At 57.1% G+C, this 12056-nt stretch overlaps 1 protein-coding gene across 1 annotated transcript; it reads left to right on the top strand.

Annotated features, from left to right (window-relative positions):
• Positions 1–223: 223 nt before the first annotated feature.
• Tulp3 (tubby like protein 3) lies at positions 224–10172 on the top strand. Its single transcript, XM_013023606.1, has 12 exons — positions 224–265; positions 1889–2013; positions 2613–2664; positions 3691–3850; positions 4275–4442; positions 4766–4899; positions 5886–6083; positions 6316–6428; positions 6978–7092; positions 8036–8134; positions 8741–8912; positions 9878–10172. Exons 1-12 carry the CDS (start codon positions 224–226, stop codon positions 10009–10011), a joined length of 1512 nt encoding a protein of 503 aa, XP_012879060.1. The 3' UTR covers positions 10012–10172.
• The last annotated feature ends 1884 nt before the right edge of the window (positions 10173–12056 follow it).

Raw genomic sequence — 12056 nt, 5'->3', positions numbered from 1 at the left:
TTTTCTTTTTGCTTATGTGGTGCTGAGGAATCGAACCCAGGGCCTCATGCATGCAAGGCAAGCGCTCTACCACTGAGCCACCTTCCCAGCCCTGCGTCCATGGTAATTCTTTATAGAAACGTCAGAGTAAAATCACCCTTTTTGATGCGTTGTCAGCACCTCCATTTTATAACTAGCAGGACACTTAGTCCATGCAAAGATTTTCTTAAACGTTTCAGTAATGATGACGATGTACCTGCTGCTTCCCATTGGCCCTCACTTAGCTGTAAGGGGGAGGGCCCGTTATTCCCCCACTTATTAGGGAGGAAAATGGACTTCCGGGGTGGCCAGCCGTGGCCAGCAACCACGCGGCCAGCCAGCCTGGCTTTGTGGCCCTATAGATCCTTGGTTTTCGTGGCTCGCTTTATTACGGTGAGCGAACAATCCACAAGGAAGCACGCATTGTTTTAAAACAGAATAGAGCCAGCCAGGAGAGCCGCGTGGCTGTGTGTTTATTCTCACCGCTCATTGTTGGTTTGGGTTTCCAAGTCGACCACAGAACCTTCCAGGTGTCTGCAAGGGCGTTGTTGACTTTCCACAGGCTTGTTTCATTCTCCCCTAGGATTTTGGGGGTCCGTCGCTGGGAGACCTGAAGCGCCCCCCCCGACCTTCCCCCCTTGAACCTCCCGTAGGAAGGCATAAAACTTGGGATGATACAGGAAGGAGGGGAAGCAAAGAGCAGGGGGTGCATTTAGGGGTGGGGGTCTCCCGATCATTTTTAGCCATGGCTGGGTTCCTCTGGAAGTTTTCACTTTTTTTGCCAGTCCTGGGGCTTGAACTCAGGGCGTGGATGCTGCCCTGAGCTTTTGTGCTAAGGCTCCTAGCGCTCTACCACTTTGAGCCACAGCTCCACTTCCAGCTTTTTGGTGGTGGCTTATTGGAGATCAGATGTCTCATAGATTGATTTTCCAGCCTGGGCTGGCTTCGAACCTCTGTCCTCAGATCTCAGCCTCCTAAGTAGTAAGGATACAGGTGTGAGCCCTCAATACCTGGCAGGTTTCACGTTTTGAGAGGGATTCTGAAAGAGCAACCAAAAGAGAATGGTGTCTTTTCGTTTTCTCTCTTTTTAGTCAGTTGTGGGGCCTGAACTCTGGGCCTGGGCGCTGTCCTCAGCTCTTCAGCTCAAGGCTAGCGCTCTACCACTTGAGCCACAGCGCCACTTCCGGCTTTTTTCTTTTTGCTTATGTGGTGCTGAGGAATCAAACCCAGAGCCTCAGGCATGCAAGGCGAGCGCTCTACCACTGAGCCACCTGCCCAGCCCTGAGAATGGTGTCTCGAACGCGTATTTGGGAGTAGGAAGAGCAGCCATGCCTGGTGCTGGTTGGTCTACAGTAGCCGGGAAGGACAGGCGGGGCTGAGGAGGTGTCCGGCCTCCAGGAGAGCCTCTGCGTACCTTCCTTCAGTCTTCTCAGACCTCACGGCCTCACCCCTGCTGTGGAGCTGGTGACGGGAGTGACCGCTACCGTTCGCCATGGATTCACATCCTCACCAGCTCCTAGTGGGCCAGAACTCTGGTTACAACTTGGAAGTGTCATTGTCATTTCTCTGGAGGAGAGGGGCCTCCTGAGGCTTGGATTTTTTGCTCTAGTTATTTTTCTAATAGGGTCTTGTATTCAGAACCTCGATCTGCCTTCCTCTGTCTCCTACAAGGCTGCTGGGATTATAGGCAGGAGCCACTGTGCCCAACCTTGGTTGGAGACTCGGCAGGCCTCAAACTTGAGATCCTACTGCCTCAGCCTTTCTTCCCGAGTGCTGGGGTTACAGGTGAGCCCCAGGGGTGTCTCCTCTGTTTTAGTGCAGTGGATCACAGGCCGCAACTAGTGTGCACCTCTTCATCCTGCCTCTGCAGGTGTGTCTCCGTTTCCCCAGGCGTCAAGGAGAGCAGGGTCCTGTGAACACCGTGGTCTCTACTGAGCGGGGCCTGTGGGATCCGGTGGCAGGGTGGCAGGCGGGAGTGATCCGACGTCTGCCCGGGTCTGTCAGCTTGAGTGACGGTGGTGGAGACGCTGGGGCGGCACCGAATAAGCGGCGTCTCCCAAGGCTGGTCTTGGTACCAGTGGGGAGTCTTCTGGGCTGGGCAGAAACTGCAAGGATGCTCTTCCTGCCTGCCGTGTTGAGTCTGGTCTTCGAAAATCAATACACTGAGCAACACGTAACATGCTTTCCAAGGTTTTGTTATTAGCCGGGCGTCGGTGGCTCACGCCTGTCAATCTAGCTACTCAGGAGGCTGAGATCTGAGGAGCGTGGTTCGAAGCCAGCCCGGGCAGGAAAGTCTGTGAGACTCTGATCTCCAATGGACCACCAGGAAACTGGAAGCGGCGCTGTGGCTCAAGTGGTAGAGCGCCCGCCTTGAGCTGAAGAGCTGAGGGACAGCGCCCAGGCCCCGAGTTCACACACGTTCACACACACACACACACACACACACACACACACACACGCACACGCACGCAGAGCCCAGCTCCCAGCTCCCACGGTAATATATTTTGTCCCTTCAGCCAGCCCTCCCTCGGTGACAAGGCTTGGGAATGATTTGGTTTTCTCACCTTTGCGTCTCTTGCTCGTTTCTGCCACAGTGCCTTTGAAGATGAGTCTCTGCGACTTCGGCAGCTGCGACTGGACAATCAGGTGCTCCGCGGCTCGCTCCCAACGGCTCTCTAGTTCTGTCTCTCCCACTTGCCTGCGGTCCACTTGAGTCACTTGGCTTTTCTTCCCCTTACACAGAAACCAAACCCAGGGCCTTGTGCCCGCTAGGCAAGTCCCAGCCTGAGCTACACCTGCCCTGAGCTCACCTCTGAGTCCATCTCCAGGGGAGATGGAGACGTGACTTTGCTCTTTTGAGGCGCCAGTGCCCTGTGGACACACTTCCTGGAGGGGTGTGTTAATTTTCACAAGTTCACCAGGCTGCCCCACGCCCAAGGGAAGAGTTTTGTGTCTTGTGCTACCTGTGGGGGAGAGGGTTGATTCCTCGGGTGGGCACAGGATCCTGGTGGAAACCCTCCCTGTGCGTGGGGCTGCCCATCGGTACCCGTCCTTGTTAGAGATGACGTTCTCCGTGCACGCATTCCAATGTAAAACTTCCACTCCTGTTCCTCGGATCTCACGGAAGTTAGTAAGATTTTTTTTTTTTTTGGTACTGGTCCTGAGGCTTGAACTCAGGGCCTAGGCGCTGTCCCTGAGCTCTTTTGCTCAAGGCAAGTGCTCTACCACTTAAACCACAGCTCCACTTCTGGCTTTTTGGTGGTTCCTTAGAGATCAGAGTCTCACAGACTTTCCTGCCCGGGCTGGCTTTGAACCGCGATCCTCAGATCTCAGCCTCCTGAGTAGCTGGGAGGAGAGGCGTGAACCACCAGAGCACACATTAGATATACTAGGGAGCTTCTGCTTGCCAGCAACCCCGTCCCCGCCATCCCTCTCCTGTATCTTCTCCTTAAAACAATTTCACCTTCTGACTGGTTACTTTTAGCCCCAACAAGTGATCTTGCTGGTTTTTCTCTCTCTCTAGGCCAAGGGTCTCATTCCATAGCTTCAACCCAACCCCTTTAGGAACACTGAGGAATAGTTAAGTGCTCCTTGTGTTTGAGTGCTGGGACTTGAACTCAGGTCAGAGTCAGTGACTAGGTTCCTGACCGCAGTGCCGCATCTCTCCCCTAGAGGGCGCTGCTGGAGAAGAAGCAGAGGAAGAAGCGCCTGGAGCCCCTCATGGTGCAGCCCAACCCCGAGGCCCGGCTGCGCAGGCTGAAGCCCAGGGGGAGCGAGGAGCAGACGCCCCTGGTGGAGCCTCAGATCCTGCACCAGGACGTGGTCCTCCACGGTGGGTACCGAGGCGGCGGGGTCTCCACGGGGCTGGCGAGCAGGCCCTGGCGGTCCCCGCTGGGGGCCCTTGCAGGTCTTCGCATGGTGCAGGAGGTCTGCCCAGCCCGATTTGCAGTGGCTAGCTGGAGGGGTCATGTGGGACCCAGCGGGCGGGGCCTTGGAGCCACGCCCCTTCCCACAGGGGCTGGGAAGGTGGCTCAGTGGTAGAGCGCTTGCATGCATGCATGCTTGAGGCCCTGGGTTCAATTCCTTAGTACCACATAACCAGCAAAGCTAGAAGTGGCGCTGTGGATCAAGGGGTAGAGCGCTCGCCTTGAGCTGAAGAGCCTGAGGGGCAGCGCCCAGGCCCAGAGTTCAAGCCCAACGATCCACAAAACAACAACAACAACAAAACACACTCTCCTTTCTCTTTGGCGTCCTAGGCATTGATGGGCCAGCCGCCTTCCTGAAACCAGAGGCTCCCGAGTCAGAAAGCAGAGTGCACGTGCTCTCCGTGAGCTCTTCCACCCCTGACGAAGACACAGAAGGCAGCGTGAATGAGGAGAGCGCTTCGCCCAAGCCAGACCTGCAGGAGATCCTGCAGAAGCACGGTGAGTCTGGCCAGCGTTTTTCTTTTTCTATATCCATCTTGAGGCTTGAACCCAGGGCCTGGACACTGCCCCTGACCTTTTGTGCTCCGGGCTAGTGCTCTACCACTTGTACCACAACTCCCAGCCTTTTGTTTTTTGTTTTGGTTCATTGGAGATAAGAGTCTCAATGACTTTCTTGGCCCAGGTGGCCTCAAATCATGATCCTCAGATCTCAGCCTCCTGAGGAGCTAGGATTACAGGTGTGAGCCACAGCGCCCAGCTCCTAGTTCGGATGTTTTGGAAGTGGTGGTGGTGGGTGTTGACGGCATCTCCTTGGCTGCCAGGTATCTCCAGTAGTTTGAACTTCGACGAGGAGGAGTCCGATGGTGAGGAGGAAGAAGGGAAGAAAACAGGTTTCCAGTCACCGCACTCAGAAAGGGAGAGACCCAGCTCTGCGTCCTCACCAGAGCCAGCCTCGGTGTGTGCTCCTGACGCTTCTCGCTTTGGAGCTACTGTCCCTATTGCCGGAGCCGTGCCTTTGGTGTTTCAATACCACTTGCAAATACACGTTCACATTTAGGCTTAACATCTCTGACTTCTAGAATTTCCGTCTTGGGGTAGCTATTATAATGCTACATCTTTTTATGTTAATTTTTTTGCCTGTCCTGGGCCTTGAACTCAGGGCCTGGGCACTCTCCTTGAACTTTTTCTCTCAAGGCTTGAGCCATAGCTTCACTTTTGGCTCTTTGTGGTTCATTGGAGATGAGAGTCTCACAGACTTTTCTGCCCAGGCTGGCTTTAAACTGTGACTTTTGGATCTCGGCCTCCTGAGTAGCTAGGATTACAGGTGTGAGCCAGTGGTGCCTGGATTTATTTTTGTCGGTTGTGGGGCTTGAACTCTGGGCCTGGGCGCTGTCACTCAGCTCTTCAGCTCAAAGTGAGCCCTCTACCACTTGTGCCACAGCGCCACTTCTGGTTTTCTGGTGGTTCATTGGAGATAAGAGTCTCGCAGACTTTCCTGCCTGGTCTCGCTTTGAACTGCGATCCTCAGATCTCAGCCTCCTAAGTCGCGAGGATTCCAGGTGTGAGCCACCAGTGTCCAGCTTATTTTTTTTAATTTATTTTTTGCCAGTCCTTGAACTCAGGGCCTGGGCACTGTCTCTGAGCTGCTTTTTCTCAAGGCTTAGTGCTCTCCCACTCGAGCCACAGCTCCACTTGCAGTTTTTTTTCTGTGTCTGTGGTATTGAGGAATCGAACCCAGGGCTTCCTGCGTGCCAGGCCAGCGCTCTCCCCCTGAGCACCTTCCCAGCCCGTCCATCCCTGTTTCTGAACTTGGCTCCTTGCCGAGTCCCAGTCCCCACGCCCTCATCTGACTGTTCAGAGTCTCCTCTTCCGGGCGGCTGACGTCACGGGGGTGAGTCCTTTATGTGTGTCTCCCTTGTTCCCCCGCGGCTGTGCCGTCAGGACCCGGGCGCTTCCTGTTCCGCAGCCCCGCAGGCTGAGCTGCAGCTGGGGGAGGTGGAGAACTTGGAGGACTTCGCCTACAGCCCGGCCCCGCGGGGCGTCACGGTCAAGTGTCGCATCACCAGAGACAAGAAGGGGATGGACCGCGGGCTCTTCCCTACCTACTACATGCACCTGGAGAAGGACGAGAGCCGCAAGGTGCGGGGCCTGGTGTTCCGGGGGGGTCCCCTCCCCCCCCTCCTCACCTCCACCCACAGGCTGGCCAAGCGCTCTTCCCCCCCCCCCGCACAGCCCACCCTGCACCCCTGCTGATGAATTGTGGGGTGTCAAGGGGTTGGAAACGGGGGATCCAGAGCGGAAGGTTAGATTGTGGAGGGACTGGCACAGGTCCGTGGGCTTCACCCATGGACACGCCACCCCTCTTTTCCAGGTATTTCTCCTTGCAGGTAGGAAGCGGAAAAAGAGCAAAACATCCAACTACCTGATCTCCATTGATCCCACGGATCTGTCTCGTGAAGGGGAGAGTTACGTAGGCAAGCTCAGGTGGGAGCCCCCCCTCCCCCCCCCACGCCCTCCCATCCCTCCTGGGTGCTGACATGCAGTTAGCATGTCCACCTGCGCTCAGCGAACAATGGACAGATGCGCTCAAGCGTGGTGGCTCACGCCTGTCTGCCTAAGTACTCAGGAAGGCAAGATCTGTTGATCGCAGTTCAAAGCCAGCCCGGGCAGGAAAGTCTACAAGACTCTCACCGCCAATAAACCACCAGATAACCGGAAGTGGCGCTGTGGCTCGAGGGGTAGAGCGCCAGCCTTGAGCTGAAGAGCTGAGGGACAGCGCCCAGGCCCAGAGTTTAGGCCCCACGACCGACCAGAAAAGAAAACACAAAAACTAGGTCAGAGACAGCGCCCAGTCCCCCAGTTCAAGCCTCAGGAAGAAAACGTTAAAGGAAACCAAGGCCCCTTATGACGGGAGCGCTTTGTAGTAGGTGGGCGGCGGAGGCTTCGGAGAAGAGGCGGCTGGATCTCTCGCTTCTCCTCTTTCCTAGACACACAAATACTAAGTGTCTTGCTGGCCTCTTCCCCTGACGCTAGATCCAACCTGATGGGGACCAAGTTCACTGTGTATGACCACGGAGTCAACCCGGTCAAGGCCCAAGGGCTGGTGGAGAAGGCCCACACCCGACAGGAGCTGGCGGCCATCTGCTACGTAAGGACCCCATCCCTTCCCTCTTCCCTCCTCTCTTCCTCTGTCCCTCTCCATTCCCCTCCCCCCCCCCCCAGCCTCTAACCCAGTTCCCTTCCAGGTTACTACAGCTGGCATCATTTTGTCCAGACTCATGTTTGAATTGTCTGTGAGCTGTTGCTAGATGTCGTTATTTATTTTTTAAGTCAGTCCTGGGACTTGAACTCAGGGCCTGGGCGCTGTCCCTCAGCTCTTCAGCTCAAGACTGGCGCTCTACCACTTGAGCCACAGCGCCACTTCTGGTTTTCTGGCGGTTTACTGGAGATCAGAGTCTCAAGGACTTTCTTGCCGGGGCTGGCTTTGAACCGCGATCCTCAGCTCTCAGCCTGAGTAGCTGGGATGGTGGGTGTGAGCCACTGGCGCCCGGCTTTATTTTTCATTTTTTTGGTACTGTTTCTTGCTTTTTCTCTTCCTTCCTTTTTCTTCATGAATGTAATTTAGTAAACCTTCCTTACCTCTGAGCCAATCAAACCAACCAACAAAATCAATTTTCCTCCCTCACTTCCTTTCTTTGGTTTTGTTTTGTCTTTGTTTGAGACAGGATCCCACTGTGTACCCTAAGCTGGCCTCAGAACGCTTCAGCCTCCTGCCTCAGCCTCCCTCCAGTTCCGGGATTACAGCCATGCGCTGCCATACCTTGCTCCTGATACGTTTGCCAGGGTCTCACTGTGCGGCTAGGCAGTGCCAAACTCTTGGGCTCCAGGGGTTCGCCTGCCTCTGTCTCCCGCTTCAGGGCTGGGGCCACGCCGCCGTGCCTGGCTTCCTAGTGTCCATTCGCCCTTCCTGTCTAACCTGGAGCAAAGTCAGAAAACACTTTTGGTGCTTTTGGCTCCGCCAACCTTTTGCACCCCTAAGAAAGCCTCACATTCGACCGGAACCCGGCTTCTTTCCTTCCTGTGTCTTCCAGGAAACAAACGTACTTGGATTTAAAGGCCCCAGGAAGATGTCCGTGATCATTCCTGGGATGAATCTGAACCACGAGCGGATCCCGTTCCGGCCACGGAATGTAAGTAAGAACACGCCCGCAAGGACCGTGAGTGACTGTGGTATGACACGAGGAAGGCCCGGAGTGTGCCACACGCTCCTTCACGAGACCATTACGTACGATCTCCGGACAGTCTGGCACCGGTGCTCACACCTGGAATCCCGGCTGCTCAGGAGGCTGAGTTCTGAGGATCACGGTTTGAAGCCAGCCCGGGCAGAAAAGTCCCTGTGAGACTCTTAATTAATTAACCACTCAAAAACTGGCGCTGTGGCTCAAAGCGTTAGAGCACTCACCTTGAGCAAAAGAGCTCAGGGACAGCGCCCAGGCCCTGAGTTCAAGCCCCACAATGGACCAGAAAGCCCACCAAAAACCCAAAGTGGCAAAAATAGACCAAACCCAGGATGAGCACTATTGCTGGGGGTTGCCACTCCTGTGCTGGGAACGCACACACACACACACACACACACCTGACACACACACACACCTGACACACACACACACCTGACACACACACACACACACACCTGACACACACAGCTGACCTCGTGTGCCCGTGGCTGGCTTGTGGTCTTGCCTGTGGGCCGCGGTGCGCACGCGCAGGTGTCCACGTGTGGCTTCCTCCCGCAGGACCACGAGGGCTTGCTGTCCAAGTGGCAGAACAAAGCCATGGAGAACCTGATCGAGCTGCACAACAAGGCCCCGGTGTGGAGCGACGACACGCAGTCCTACGTGCTCAACTTCCACGGCCGCGTCACGCAGGCCTCCGTGAAGAACTTCCAGATTGTCCACGGGAACGACCGTGAGTGGCGTGGGGCGTGGGGGGCGGGCCGAGGCACGTCCCCGAGCCGGAAGGGAGCATGCCCTCGGGAGACCGGCCTGGAACCCGTCTTGCGGGGGCTGCCGGGCCCAAGTGCACGCAGGAGACTGTGGGTAAATAAAGCTCCCTTGGGCTCTGGCCCTGGAGTGCATCCAAGCTGCTGTTCTAGACTCTTCTGCCTTCACTCAGTTGGGAGCTTGCTTGCCCAGGCCAGGCCTGCCGTGGGGCTGACGCTGGTCTCGAACTTGCTGCCTAGCTCAGGCTGCTGCACACTCGCGTCTTCCTGCCTCAGTCTCCTGAGTGCCGGGATCGTAGATAGACCACACCAGCCCCAGACGCACGTGCCCTAAGTTTCAAAACACACGTCCATTGCTTTCGTTAACGTGGATATTGAGGGGTTCCGATTTTGTAAGTCAGGCATTGGATAATGTCCCCCCTTCTCTGTTTCCCCTGCCCCCCCCCACCTCCCTGCATATAAGTTCATTTTGCAATTTCTCTCTCCTCCTCTCCCCTCCCCTCCCTCCCTCAGTCCTCCCTCTCTCTCTTGCTGGCTCTGGGTTGGAGATTAAAACTCAGGGTTTCGCACCTGCCAGGCGGGTGCGCTACCACTGAGCCAAGCCTCCAGCCCCTCTTGCGCTGGTTATTTTGCTGTCATCTGGTAGGCTTCCCTTTGTGCCTGGTCTGTGATCCTCCTCCTTGGGCCTCCCCGAGCTGCTGGGGGGTGACGAGCATGGTGCACTGTGCCCAGTCATTGGTTGAGATGGGGTCTCGAACTTCCCTGCCCAAGGGGCGGTCTCCCGCTCTCCATCTCCAGGGAGCTGGGGCGATAGGCTTGCACCACTGCCTCCCATTGCCATTTCTAAGGAGCCCCATGGCCGCTCGGCCTGCTTGGGGCGCCTTTCCCATCCTCGGCTCCCGCCTAACGCCCTTGCCGCTCCTGTCCGCAGCTGACTACATAGTCATGCAGTTCGGCCGCGTGGCGGAGGACGTGTTCACGCTGGACTACAACTACCCGCTGTGCGCGCTGCAGGCCTTCGCCATCGGCCTGTCCAGCTTCGACAGCAAGCTGGCGTGTGAATGAGGACGCCCGCGGGGGTGCTGCGCGTGCGTGCCGCTACGCGGGGGCACACACACCTTCTCTGGACTCCAAAGACTGGCAGGGATCAGGGTTCAGCCTGAAAGAGAGACGGGAGCGCAGAGAGCTGCTTCTTGTCTAGTTGGGGGGAGATTCCCACAGCTGGGCTGTAGCTCAGTGGTTTGAGGGCTTGCCTCCGACACGCAAGGGCCTGAGTTCAAGTCCCCCCCGGCCCCACTGGGAGCGTTGAACAGGAGGTGATACAGGTTCTTAGGATTCAGTCCTCCAGTCACTTTTCTCCTGCAGTCCTTTCCAGAGAGGGTCCAAGCGTTGCCTTTAGCGGCCGGATAGTGCCTATCCCAGATGTGCACATCTGCCTTTGTAGGGCAGAAGCAGCCACAAGCAATTCGTGCAGGAATGAACGAACACGGCGGTGTTCCAATAAAACTTTATTTACAAAGCCGGTGGGCGGGCCCCATGTGGCCAGCGGGGCCCTCCCTGGCTGGCCCCGCGTCAGGTGTGTAGCTGCTCACCTTCACGTACACTACATGTGTGTGCGCGCACGCACGTGTAGCTGCTCACCTTCACGTACACTACAAGTGTGTGCGCGCACGCACGCACGCACGCACGCACGCACACCAGCATCTTCCAGGTGGGCCTGCAGGTGCTGGGCACGGAGACCGGGCCAGTCTCGGGAACCGCCATCTTCCAGTTCGATCTTGCGATGCTCATTCGCTGTCCCCCGGGTGGCCCTCGCTGTGCCCACCACAGGCCTTGAGTGCCATCTGCCATTGGCACTGAGCAGCCCAAAGTCTGTCCATTTCAAGTGCCCACAAGTGACTGAATCCTGCGGCCCAGCCCGCCCACACCACACTAGGAGACAGCCAGACTTGCTTCACCGCATGAATTCAGGAAGGCTTAACACCCCCCCATGTCCCCGTCCTGTCCCCCAAGACATGTGGGGGGAAGGACACCCATGTCAGCAAAGGAGGCTGTGGCCATGCGTGATCCGTGACAAACATTTGATTGTCTTAATCGCCTGTGTTTTGGGTTACGCCCAAAGCACTCACTATTCAGGGGACCCCTCCCCACCCTGTGGGGAGACCAAACGCCTGCACACCAGGAAGGATGGGGAACGTCCACGCGAGATTTTTGTCCCAGTCCTGAGCCGCAGCTGGCAGATTGGCTCTGCACACCTGCGCCCGCTTTGGGCCCTGGGGTCACGTGGCCCTGGCCACGCTGCACGGGTCACGTGTCACCATCATCCAACAGTGAGGCTCCTCAGGCATTCTGCGTGGGAGCACTCTTCCCCAGACCCCTAGTGTACCCGAACTCGAGAAGCTCCGTGGCCTGGCCCTCTGCCCACCGCCTCACCCTGCAGTGCGCGGCTGTGGGATGCCAGGGGAGCCGGGCCAGCCCCGCCTGCCTGGCTGTCCACGTCCTCAGGCTTGCTCCTCCATAAGTGCCTTCTTTATCCAAGTGCCCTGAGGCCCGAGAATCCCCCCGCCCGCTGCCGCCGCCCTGATCCTCTGTGAAGCCACAAGCACAAAGCAGCCCACTTGCCTCATCCCCAGCACCGGGCGGGGCGGTGGGGGGGCCGTGGGCAGCTGCGGGCTGGGCCTGACCTGTGCTTCCTGCTTGTTCCCCCCGCAGGGAGCGGTCACCCCACTTCCCCGACGTTGTGCTTGCAGAGACAGATGATTGGTTCTGCAGAAATCATTATTTATACCTTTTGTATGCTATGGAAATAAAATTTGATTTATATACAAACGTGCCGCCTTGGAGTGGGCTCCGGTCGTTCTGCAGTAAGCGCGGGGCGTTCCGTTGTCGTTGCGTTATTCACAGCCAGGGGCTGGTGGCTCGCACCCACAATGCCACTCAGGAGGCTGAGCTCTGAGGATCGCAGTTCGAAGCCAGCCAGGGCAGGAGAGCCGGGAGGCTCTGATCTCCAGCGAATCCCCGGAAAACCACGCGTGGAGCCCCCGCCCGGGCTCAGAGCCCGAGGGCGGCGCCCAGGAAAGAGAAAGGGCCAGAAAGAGAAAGGACTGGCT

This window comes from Dipodomys ordii, unplaced genomic scaffold (genome assembly GCF_000151885.1).
Source record: "Dipodomys ordii isolate 6190 unplaced genomic scaffold, Dord_2.0 Scaffold69, whole genome shotgun sequence".
NCBI lineage: Eukaryota > Metazoa > Chordata > Mammalia > Rodentia > Heteromyidae > Dipodomys > Dipodomys ordii.
This window is presented reverse-complemented; position numbering and strand designations above follow the sequence as displayed.

What these genes read in the sequence shown, in the direction of transcription:
- Tulp3 (XM_013023606.1), top strand. Translation starts at nt 224, where the DNA reads ATGACGATGTACCTGCTGCTTCCCATTGGCCCTCACTTAGCT. An exon ending in CCAGGACGTGGTCCTCCACG is followed by an intron (nt 3,851 to 4,274) that starts GTGGGTACCGAG and finishes TTGGCGTCCTAG; the next exon opens with GCATTGATGGGCCAGCCGCC. An exon ending in TCCCGTTCCGGCCACGGAAT is followed by an intron (nt 8,135 to 8,740) that starts GTAAGTAAGAAC and finishes TTCCTCCCGCAG; the next exon opens with GACCACGAGGGCTTGCTGTC.